The following is a 12,557-nucleotide window of genomic DNA, read 5'->3' as shown; positions in this document are numbered from 1 at the left end:
AAAGCATTTTTCAAGAGCTTTTAAACCATTGACGACATCCGTAAAACGGGTGTACATGTTAACAATGGTTTCGCTCGGCTTCATTCGAAATAGTTTAAAATCGTGTATTAAAAGATTGACCTTTGAAACTTTTAATCTACTTATGCTTTCGTGAGTGATTTCGAGAGTTTGCCATATATCGAAAGTCGTTTCGCACATAGAAACACGATTAAATTTGTTTTTATCTAAGGTGCAAAACAAAACATTCATAGCTTTCGCATTGAAAGAAAAAGTCTTCTTCTCCGAATCATTCCAATGGTTCATTGGAAGAGAAGACATTTGAAAATCGTTTTCAACAATACTCCATAAATTTAAATCCAATAAAAGTAAGAAAACTCTCATTCGAATTTTCCAATATGTGTAGTTCATCCCGTTGAACAAGGGAGGACGAATGAGAGAGTGATCATCTTGAAAGCCAAAATGAGTCATTTCTCTTGAGTGTTAAACCAAATGAGAAATATAAGGCTCCGATACCAACTATTAGGAAAAGAGTCGGCACTAAGAGGGGAGGGTGAATTAGTGCAGTGGTAAAATCACATCGATTTTGAAAATATTTCGTATAATAAAACCCGTTTCGACGAAAATTGTTTCATAAATATACTTGAAGGCGTACGCGAGCATAGGTGTAGTAAAAGCATAGTAAGGAGGAAAGACAATTTGCTATAAAAGTAAATTACAAGAAGGAAACGCAAACCAGATTTTTATAGTTGTTCGATCGTCGTGACCTACATCCACTCCACCAATTCTTCTTCTGTCGAGGCTACCGGCATCCACTATTGGTCTTCCTTCAATAAATAAAGACTAACCACCTTTTACAGCTCTTTCTCCTTTTACCGAGTTTAGGAGATAACCCTTACACCCCCACTTACTCCTCTCTCAAACTATTTTAACACTTAGAACTTTGAAAGGAGTTCACACATAATTGAAATAGAGTTTTCTTTCCTTTTTTGCTCTCGGTTGTGTGTAGTTTAACCAAGGATAAGAGGGGTATTTATAGGCATCAAGTTGATTCAAACTTGGAGCCTAAAAATATCTCATCCCGGATTTCCTAGGTATGGGAGGTACCACCGCTTATGCTGGGCGGTACCACCGCCTGGCATCCTGACACTAGGTGGTACCACTGCTTGACAAAGCTCGGAGATCAAGCTCTGGCGGTACCACCGCCTGACAAGGGTGGTATCACCGTTGGCAGCATTTACTATCGGCGGTACCACCGCCCAGACCACCTGGGAGACTGTCTCCCAAGTGATGCCACCGCCAGCCAAGATTTTACCATCCTGGTTAGGTCTTGAATCCAGCCTAAACTAGCTCAACTTCGGGTCCAGTTGGCCCCTAACAGAGTTGATGGGATTACCTCCCAATCCCAACTCCAATTATATGCTAACTACGATTCCTAAGACATATTCTAAGCAAAATAAGTCTGGTTTCTTCCGGCGAGCTTTCGGCGAACTTCCGATGATCTCTCGGTAATGTTCTGGCGGACTCCTAGTAAGCTCCTGGACTTCACGATGATCTTCTTGGTGAGTTCCGAAGAGCTTCTTTGGCAAGCTTCTGGACTTCTCCATCAATTCCGGCAGAACTTCTAACGAACTCTTGAACTCCCAACGAAATCGTGTTCTTGACTCCGGGACTTCATTTTGCTTTATGCCTTACTATCGTAGTTAATCCTGCACACATAAAGATATACTTCGATCTAGATAATTATTATTAAGCATAAATTATGTTGTCCGACATGTCATTGGTCCTTCGACGCTTCGTTCGATTCTTCGACGCATCGTTCTCTTTTGCGGTCTATTATCCAATCGGCTAGTTGACCTCTGCAACTTCGATATCCTTGGCGTAATATTTGCTCTTCTTGGCCTGATGCCCGAATCCATGGCCTGAAGCCTTCTATCGATACGTCGACCGATCCTTCGGCCCGACTTCCAATCTTCTGACATGTTTTCCTCAAAAAAGTATCTCATCTCGAATTTCCGGGGTACTAGCGGTACCACCGCCATTACTAGGCGGTACTACTGCCTACACTCTGACATTGGGCGGTACCACCGCTTAACAGAGCTCGGAGACTGAGCTCTGATGGTACCACCGATAGCAGCAATAACTGTCGGCGGTACCACCGCCTAGTCTAGGTAGTACCACTACTCAGATAACCTAGGGCACTACTTTCTAGGCGGTGCCACCGTTGGCCAAGAATTCAGGGGCTGAATGGGATGCTCAATTTGGCCCAATTCAACCTTGTTAAGGGCCCAATTTGCCCCTAATTAAGTTAGTGGGATTACCTCTCAATCCTAACTTAATTTATGCTCTAACTACGATAATTAAGACATAATCATAGTACTTCTTGTTCCGGTGCGTCAATTACTCTTCCAACGAGCTTCCGACATACTTTTAATGAACATCCAACTAACTCTCGGTAATGCTCTGGCAGACTCCCGGCAAGCTCCTGGACTTTACGATGATCTTCTTGGCGAGTTCAGATGAGCTTCTTTAGCAAGCTCCTGGATTTCTCGGTTGGTTCTGACAGAACTTCCGACGAATGTCCGAACTTCCAACGAACTCTTGAAATCTCAATGAGATCTCGATCTTGACTCCAGCACAACACCTGCTTTATGTCTTACTACTATCGTAGTTAATCCTGCACACTTTTCTCAACATATAGATTAAATCAAATAATTTACAATTGACTTCATCATCAAAATCCAAGATTCAATATTTCAAACCAAAACGAGAGTGACCTAGCTTTGATACCAATTATTAAGATCAAGAATGACACTAAGAGGGGGAGGAGAGGGGAATGGGGGTGAATTAGTGCGGTGGATAAAAACGATCAATTTAAATAATTTTGAAAAACTTCATGAAACTCTTAGTTCTATAAAAAATTGTTTTAAGAATATATTTAACTTGAATAAACTTGTAAGTGAGTAGAGAAAGGGGATTGGACAGTCTGCAATGAAGTAATGCAACAAAAGTAAAGTATGTACTAAGAGCACGCTAATTTTATAGTGGTTCGGTCGTTCGACCTACATCAACTTCTGATTCCTCCTCCGTTGAGGTCATCGGCGTCCACTAATGATCTTCCTTCAATAGACAAAGACCAACTACCTCTTTATAGTACTTTCTCCTTTTCACGGGTTTACGAGACAACCCTTACAAGCCTTACACATCTTCTTGAATGATTGTAAAACTAAAGAGAGAGAGGAGGACTCTTTGCACTTTTATAACACTTTTACACCCCAACACTTAAAAGATTTTTTTCACACTTTGATTACACTTTTTTGCCCTTTCATGCATAAAAGGGAGCGGTATTTATAGGCCCCAATGGCTTCAAAATTGAAGCTAGAAAGTGTCTCATCCTAGGTTTTCGGGGTACTGGTGGTACTACTACTTGTGTTGGGCAGTACTATTGCCTATGTTGGGTGGTACCACCGCCTGCAGTACTGACACTGGGTGGTACCACCGTCTAGTCTGACGATACTACTGCTTGATAGAGCTTCGGAGACTAAGCTTTGGCGGTACCATCACTTGGCAGCATTAACTGTTGACGGTACTATCGCCCAGACCACTTGGGAGGCTGAGCCTCAAGTGGTTCTATCGCCCACTTGGGTGGTGCCACCACCTGACAAGGTTCAGCAACCTGTTTGGGCCTTGAATCCGACCCAAACTAGTCCAATTACGGGTCCAATTGGCCCTTAACAGGGTTAATGAGATTACTTCTCAAACCTAACCCTAATCATGTGCTAACTACGATTTTTAAGGTATACACTAAATAAAACAAGCTTGGTAACTTGAGCGTCGGAGGGATTAGGTCAAGAAATCACCCTCAATGTTAACCTTTTATAAGGATTCCTAAGAGACCAAAACCTACCTTACCTAATATTAGAACACACCTCGGACACTTGAAGACCCTTCGTAGATCATCTTGGAGCCATTTCGGATACCTTAGTTTTACAACGATCGCCTCACTAGACAATCATGTGAGCCACACGGACAACTTCACGCCTTCAGACAACTCTTGGTGTTGTCTCAATCGACGATATCCAAGCAACAATAATTGGTAAGATAAAAAAAATCACTTTTGTGAGGAAAAAAAAGACTAGGTAAGAGATATTTTTATTGACTAAAAAAATATTAAAATTATACAAATAGGAGATTTTTAGCTTTAATAATCGTGTTCATGAACTTGTAATTAAGGATGATCACATGATTTTTTAATTTTTAATAAATCTGCGATATATACAAAATTAATCTGCGATATAAACAAAATTAAGATAAAATTAATCTGCGATATATACAACATAACGGATGTGTAACGAAACTGTTATGATTTCCGCTTTTTTGCCCGTTCCGATCCCAATCAAAATAAAGATGGTTAAAGTACTCGCTTCCCTCGGCTTTCTTCCTCGCCCCGATTCCTTCGTTGTCTTCTCTCCAAACCCTAATCGATCGATATTACTCCTCACACACAAGGCTACGTTTCGCCCATTCTTTGTAGATCTGTTGATCCACGAAGGTAATCCGTCCCTTCTTGTCGATTCCCCTCTTGCCAATTCATTTCTCGACTTTTTTCTGCTTTTATTTTTTGATCGGATTCACCTCAAATTACCGCCATGGTGGTCGGCGACGACGAATCCTCCCACGAAGTGGAACAAGACCCTAACCCAGTTGCGCAGCCAGCTTCCGATGCCTCTCTAGCGGCGGCGGATGCGGCTGTTTCCGTAGAGGGCGATGGGGAGATCCAGTCCCTCGCTCGTAGGATCCAAGAGGCACTCTCCGTCGGGAAGCGGCACCGTTTCTGGGAGACCCAACCGGTGGGCCAATTCAAGGACGCCGGCCGCGGCGGGCTCCCAGAGGGCCCCATCGAGCCGCCGACCGCCCTGTCCGCCGTCAGGCCGGAGCCGTACAACCTCCCCGCCCTCTACGAGTGGACCACCTGCGACATGGACGATGAACAGACCTGCGCCGAGGTATACAATCTTCTCACCAACAACTACGTCGAGGATGATGAGAACATGTTCCGCTTCAACTACTCCAAGGAGTTCCTCCAGTGGGCGCTTCGCCCGCCGGGTTACTTCAAGGCATGGCACATTGGCGTTCGGGTGAAGGCCACGAAGAAGCTGGTTGCCTTCATTACCGGCGTGCCCGGGAGGATCCGGGTGAGGGAGGACGTCATACGGATGGCCGAGGTCAACTTCCTGTGCGTCCACAAGAAGCTGCGGTCGAAGCGGCTCGCCCCCGTGATGATCAAGGAGGTCACCAGGCGGGTTCATTTGGAGAACATATGGCAGGCGGCCTACACGGCCGGAGTCATCCTGCCGACTCCCGTCACGACCTGCCGTTACTGGCATCGTTCTCTGAATCCCAAGAAGCTGATTGACGTCGGGTTCTCCCGGCTCGGAGCTCGGATGACTATGAGCCGAACGATCAGGCTCTACAAGCTTCCAGAAGCAACTGCGACCCCTGGGTTTAGGAAAATGGAGCTTCGTGATGTTCCGGCAGTCACCCGGTTGCTAAGAGAGCATTTGAGCCTGTTCGTAGTTGCACCGGATTTTGATGAGAATGATGTGGAGCATTGGGTTCTTCCTCTGGAGAATGTGGTGGACAGTTATGTGGTCGAGAGCCCTGAGACTCATGAAGTGACAGACTTCTGTAGCTTCTACACTCTTCCTTCTTCAATTCTGAATAACCAGAATTATTCGGTGTTGAAGGCTGCTTATTCTTTCTATAATGTGGCTGCAAAGACTCCTCTGCTCCACCTGATGAACGATGCACTTATTGTGGCGAAGCAGAAGGACTATGATGTCTTCAACGCCCTTGATGTCATGCACAATGATACTTTCCTGAAGGAGCTGAAGTTTGGGCCTGGTGATGGGCAACTCCATTACTATCTTTACAACTATCGACTCAGGAATGATTTAAAACCAGCAGAGCTAGGACTCGTTCTTTTGTAGGTTGTTGTGGCTATCTTGGAGAACTGGCAGGTAATTGACCTTTCATTTTTGTTCATCTTTTTCTAGTTGCAATTTGCTGCTTTATCTAGTCAGTTTACTGATTGTAAGTCTGAATCCGGATCTCTGTGTTGAAACAGTCATGAATTTGGCATTTGTTTCATGTATCTTTTGCATTTACTGTTGGAGATGTGGTTGGAACTCCGAAATATTTTTGCCTCTGTTTGCTGACGATGACTTGTTATTCCTCTCGGGTTCCATGTCCAAAACTTTTAGCTAGATGCCGGATGACCTTTTACTAGAGAAAGCCTTTAACACTTATTGGTTGATATTGTGCTGAAACTAAAGTGTAATGTTTGAGCAACAATGTCTTCCGTTTTCTATCTTCAAATTGTATGTACTTGTTCTTGCAGAAGTTAGTGGGAACTTTCAGATGTATGTATAATATATCTGGAAACACTTCAGAATTAGGGAATTTTAAGTAGCCTTAAAATCAATATTAGAAGATGTTTTAATCATTTAATCAAGTTGGTAGAACTAAAAAATGACGAGGCTCTCATGAAAAATGAAAAGTTTAATCGTAGATATTGGATAGATATAGTTCTAAAGATTAATAGAAACAGCATGACTAGTAGTCAAAATGTGAAAAAATGAATATTGGCAAATAATACTTTATCTAAGCCCAAAGAAGTTACGGTGACAATTGACAAATAACCCATAAGATCTCCTATTTCGCGTTTTGTTTGAATTCAGTGATTTTTGTTTTTCATGGTTGATTGATGTGGAGTTTTGTATGAAATGTTTCACGAGGTGCATACTGGCATTTTCTTGTATTTTGCATGTTTAGGTAAAAATAACTCTCTCAATGTGGAGATAGCAAACAAAGTTGTGTATAACTTGACATTGACATTGTTTTGTCTTGAATCCCACTCACTGTTTTTATTGGGTAGTAATGACTGGTTGACTTCTTATCCAAAAACCACTTTGCTCTCCTCTTTGTTTTCCTTTATGAACTTTCTTTTTTCTATATATGTTATAGCTGTTAAAATTAATATGTTTTTCCATGCAGGACACATTCTAAGCTATAGCAACTACTAATATATGTGACAGATTTCATCTCCTTTGAGTCATCTTATTCAATAAACTACAAAAATCTGTATGTGCGTATCATTGAGCAGATCTTTATTCCATGAATGCAGTCAATGCACCATCACATGGGAAACCCGAGTTCCAGCACAATGGGTAAAATGCATTTTGAAGATATTTCATCTTCTTGGAATACATATTCTGTAATTTATTACTTCAGAAAAAACAGAAACCACTAGAACTTTGACAAGTCATTCTTATAAACTTTTGGTTTTATACGAAGAATAGTTTTATCATTATGAAACGTATGTCCTCTCTAACATGTGCTCCATTTCTAACAAACTTTATGGAGTTACAATTTACCTATCCTGCTTTGGATTTGTGTTTGATGATACCATTGGTGCTCAAGGTTGCAGGTGGTGGTATTGCCGCTCAGGGTGGCAAGCGGTGGTATCGCCAAGTGTAGATGGTGGTATCGTCAGTACCTTGAAAATATGAGGATTTTAATTTTTGGTTTTATTTCTGAAGTTATTTGGGGTTTATAAATACCCTATTCATTCTTGCTTGGGATAGCAAGAAAAAGAGAAGAAAAGAGAAAGAATTCTTGAGTTTCTCAAGTGTGTAATCTCTCTTAAAGTGTTGAGTCTCTTTCTTCTAAGGTTTAGAAGTCTTTCTAAAGGAGTGAGATTTCTTTGTAAAAGATGGGTGTAAAAGTTCTTTTCTGAGCTCGTGAAAAGGAGAAAGGGTTGTAGCAAGGATGGTTGATATTCACTCGTTGAAAAAAAGATCGATAATGAAAGTCGATGGCCTTGAGAGAAGAGGAATCGGGAGTGGACGTAGGTCGGGACGATCGAACCACTATAAATATGGTTTGTATTTTTGTTTATGCTTTTTCTGGCAATCACTTACTAATTTGTTGCTCACTATTTTTTCTCACATTCCAAGTTAAACATATTTTCGATACGAGTTTTATCAAACGTAAGTTTTCAAATCATAATTTTTCCAAAGCACTAATTCACACCCCCCCTCCCCAACTACCCCCCCCCCCCACCCCTCATTGTTAGTGTTTTTATGGTCCTAATAGTATGTTCATAGTCGATGAGTCGAGTGAATTATTATGGAGATAATAATTCATTAAGTCAGAAGGAGTTATGATATGTGCGACTCACGGCCTACTCGATATTGGGCCTAGAGAGTCACACACATATGGTAAGTGTTGCGATGAGTAAATGTTTGGATATGAGATATTTGTCGAACCCTTATCTTACTGGATATCCAATCAACTCTTGTATTATTGGATTCTTTGAGTGAAACCCAATAAGAGCAAATAGTGATTATTGGATAGAGATCTATTAATCCAAGAGGTTTAGGTAGTTGGATAGAGATTTAGTATATAATATTACAGGATCTATTAGTGTTAATTTGAGAGGAACCTCTGTAAATAGGAGAGAACCAAAGGGGCATATGTTGAACTTTTTTGGTTGCCACCTCCTATTCTCCTTCATTTCTCTCCTCAACCGACAACTCGATTTGGGGCTTGTGGACAGTAAGAAGGGCCGACCCTTTCTTGATCTCGGCGTAGTCTTGTGATACACAAAGAAGAGGAAAGATCACACTACGAAAGGAGGAGCATCATCGCCCCATTTGCCATGTGGATCACCGCTAGAGAGGACATCTGACCTCCTTCATCTGGTGATATACGATCTCCCTTAGGTAAATCATCTCACACATGTTATGCTATTTTTGATTTTATGATTTTTCACGTACCAATCTTCATACGACGATTCGATATTGAATTTTTGGGAACCTGTTTTGTTTTCTATGTTGAATCTCAGATTTTGATGATGAAATCTATTGATGAGTTTATGACCTAATTTGTTGTTTAAGAAAAATAATGTCGGACTAACTTTGATCATAGAAAGGCAAAACGATTGAAGTAGAAGAATCAGATGCTGGGTTGGAGTTAGAGATCGGGCCTCGGGTTGAAAGAATTGGACATTGCACCAAGATCGGATGTTGCGGGAGTCAACATGCCGATGGATCGGGCGATACGTTGAAGATTCGGACGACGCATCGGAAGTTCGGACAAAGTTCAGATGAACCAATGATATGCCGAGCAACATAGAACTCTTGTCTTTAGTCGGTTATGTCTTAATTATCGTGGTTAGGTATTAAATTGAGTGTAACCTTACTAACTCAATTAGAGGCCCATTGAGCTTGATCTGGGGTTGAGTTGGGCCCATTGGGAGGCTCATTCAGTGACCCATAGTTAGGTCATGCGGTGGAACCACCTATGAGTTGGAACATACGAAGTGTACATTTTTCGAAAGACCTGATGGTTGTACTGCCAATGTCAGGCGGTGGTACTGCCTAGACTGGCGATGGTATCGCCCAGACTGGCGGTAGTACCGTCAGTACATAGTCTCTCATGTGTCAGGTGGTAGTATCACCCAGACTGGGCGGTGGTACCGCTAGTTGTTAGTCCTGCAAGCGGTGGTATTGCTCAATACTAGCGGTAGTACCGCTAGTACCCCGAAAATCCGAGATGAGACTTTTTTTTTTTTCTTCAAAGCTATTTGGGGCCTATAAATACCCCACTCATTCTTGCTTGAGTAAGCAAGAAAAGTGAACAAAAAGGTTAGTGATTATGAGTTGTAAAGTCTTGTTTAAGATAAGTGATGTCGGACTAACTTCGATCATGAAAAGGCAAAACAATTGAAGCAGAAAAATCAGATGTTGGGTCGGAGTTAGAGATCGGACATCGGGTTGAAAGAATCGGACATTGCTCCAAGATCGGATGTTGCGGGAGTCAACATGCCGATGGATCGAGCGATACGTCGAAGATTCAGACGACACGTCAGAAGTTCAGACGAAGTTCAAATGAACCAATGACATGCCGAGCAACATAGAATTCTTATCTTTAGTCGGTTATGTCTTAATCATCATAGTTAGGTATTAAATTGAGTTAGTTTTGAGCGTAACCTTACTAACTCAATTAGAGACCCATTGGGCTTGATCTAGGGTTGAGTTGGGCCTATTGGGAGGCTCATTCAGTGACCCATAGTTAGGTCATGCGATGGAACCGCCTATGAGATGGAACGTACAAAGTGTACATTTTTTCGAAAAACCCGATGGTGGTACTACCTATGTCAAGCGATGGTATCGCCCAGACTTGCGGTAGTACCACCAGTACATAGTCTCTCATGTGTCAGGTGGTAGTGTCGCCCAAACGGGGCGATGGTACTGCTAGTTGTCAGTCCTACAAGCGGTGGTACTGCCTAGTACTAGTGGTGGTATTGCCAGTATCCTGAAAACCCGGGATGAGATTTTTTTTTTTTTTGCTTCAAAATCTATTTGGGGCCTATAAATACCTCGCTCATTCTCGCTTAAGTAAGCAAGAAAAGTGAACAAAAAGGTTCGTGATTCTGAGTTGTAAAGTCTTGAAAAGTGCTAAGCGTTCCCCTCCTCTTTAAAGTTTTGGGTTTATTCTAAGAGAGGTATGAGACTTATAAAAGTTTCGTGATTCTCGCTTAAGTAAGCAAGAAAAGTGAACAAAAAGGTTCGTGATTCTGAGTTGTAAAGTCTTGAAAAGTGCTAAGCGTTCCCCTCCTCTTTAAAGTTTTGGGTTTATTCTAAGAGAGGTATGAGACTTATAAAAGTTCTCTCCTAAACCTGTGAAAAGGAAAAATAGTTGTAAAGAGGGTAGTTGGTATTCGCCTATTGAAAGAAGATCGTTAGTGAATGCTGGTGGCTTTAACGGAAGAGGAATCGAGAGTGGACATAGGTCATGACGACCGAACCACTATAAAATCAGTTTGCATTTATTTTATGCTTTCATTCATATTACAAACTGATTTACTTGCTCAATACTCTTACGAATGTTTTTAAGTTAAACGCATTTTCGATACGGGTTTGATCGAACGAAATTTTCGAATCGACGTAATTTTACGAAAGCACTAATTCACCCTCCCCGCTTAGTGCCAATACAATTCTAACATTTTGTTCTTCCAGTGCGCATGTGATGCTGCATAAGGTTTCCCAACAGTATTCACCTCCTCCATTAGAGTAAACTGTTTTAATTGTAGATTGAAAGTTCTCGACCAACTTTCTAAAGTGGGTAATGATTATGGAGAATTTAGATTTGTGTTTGAGAGGATATAACCATGTATACTTAGTAAAGTAATCTATGAAAATGACATAAAATATAAAATTATCAAAAGAAGTGGTTGGGGTAGGGCTATAGACATCGATGTAGATAATTTCAAATGATTTGAAGTAGATATGGAAGACATTCTAAAAGGTAGTCTATGACTTTTATTACTAAGACAATCATCATAATGAGTTATAATTCTACTTGATTTAGAAGTTGAAAGAGAATAACGAGAAAGTTGTTATTCAATAGAGGATGATGGATGACCAAAACGCCGATGCAACACATTGATTGGAGTAGCAACTAAAGTAAGAGCAGTTGGTTGGGTGATTTGTGAAGCTGATGACCACTCATAAATGTTGTTTTTATTTTGGCCTCGAACAAAGGATTACGTTGTACTCAAATCCTTCATAAGAAACGAGTCAGAAAAAATTTCAACAGAGGTATTATTTTATTTACAGAATTGAGAAATGAAAATAAGATTCCTTTTAATGTGAGGTGCACACAAATCATCGAGTGTAAAAGTAGTGTGTAAATTAAGTATTATGGAACCAGTGTGAGTAATGGGGATTTCGTTACCGTCACCAATGATGATGTTTTCATTACCTCTATAGTCGTTGTGGATGGATAAGTCTTGTTGATTATAAGTAATATGATAAGAAGCACCAAAGTCCATAATCCAATTGTTTGTTCGAGCAATCGGAGTAGTCATGATATTTGCTTAAGGTCAATTGAGTGTAGCAATAGGCTTTAGTCGAGATCGATAGACGTTTGCTGTGTGTTCGATTTTGTTACAAAACTGGCTAATGATTTTTTGTTAATTGTTATTGTTGGGACGCCAAAGGCTATTGATAGTTATTGAAGTTGTCATTTGATTGAAAGGTTAATAGTGTAATAGAGGATGATAGCTCTGAGTATTACCCATGTATCCAGGAGGCATTTTATTCAGTCCGTCATTTAAGTTCTTGTTGCCTTGATTGCGCTTTTTTTTTTATTGATTTTAGTTGTGATGGTTGGTCCTATCATCCTTTCTTCTCTTTTCAGTTATGTTTTATAATCAATAAGCTTGTCATATAGTTCTTCAAATGACATTGGTGTGTCGCGTGCTCGAATTGCTGTTGTAAATTTCTTATTTTCTTCTCCTAGACCATTGAGAGTATGGATAATGACTTTTTCACCACTCATAGAATGATCTATTAAAGTCAAGTCATCTATAATAATTTTTATAGTTTGCATATAATCAATAATAGTACTGATCAAATCATGTCAATATTGACCAGATCATGATCCGGTGGAGTCGACAAATCATGTCAGCATTGGTTGAGGTAGTAGATCAA

General features: G+C 40.8%; 1 protein-coding gene across 2 annotated transcripts; it reads left to right on the top strand.

Moving 5' to 3' along the window:
- The first annotated feature begins 4,407 nt into the window (after positions 1-4,407).
- LOC135583363 (glycylpeptide N-tetradecanoyltransferase 1-like) lies at positions 4,408-7,366 on the top strand. Of its 2 annotated transcripts, none has more exons than XM_065094003.1 (2): positions 4,408-6,017; positions 7,184-7,366. In XM_065094003.1, the coding sequence occupies exon 1, from the start codon at positions 4,647-4,649 to the stop codon at positions 5,985-5,987; it is 1,341 nt and encodes a 446-aa protein (XP_064950075.1). In that variant the 5' UTR covers positions 4,408-4,646; the 3' UTR covers positions 5,988-6,017; positions 7,184-7,366. The 2 variants fall into 2 exon arrangements, with proteins under 2 accessions (XP_064950075.1, XP_009386624.2); XM_009388349.3 differs by having other exon boundaries at positions 7,054-7,366.
- The last annotated feature ends 5,191 nt before the right edge of the window (positions 7,367-12,557 follow it).

This window comes from Musa acuminata, chromosome BXJ2-1 (genome assembly GCF_036884655.1).
Source record: "Musa acuminata AAA Group cultivar baxijiao chromosome BXJ2-1, Cavendish_Baxijiao_AAA, whole genome shotgun sequence".
Classification (NCBI taxonomy): domain Eukaryota; kingdom Viridiplantae; phylum Streptophyta; class Magnoliopsida; order Zingiberales; family Musaceae; genus Musa; species Musa acuminata.
The sequence above is the reverse complement of the archived record's forward strand: the minus strand, read 5'-3'. Positions and strand labels throughout refer to the sequence as shown.

Coding starts and splice junctions, on each gene's coding strand:
- LOC135583363 (XM_065094003.1), top strand. CDS start 4,647: ATGGTGGTCGGCGACGACGAATCCTCCCACGAAGTGGAACAAGACCCT.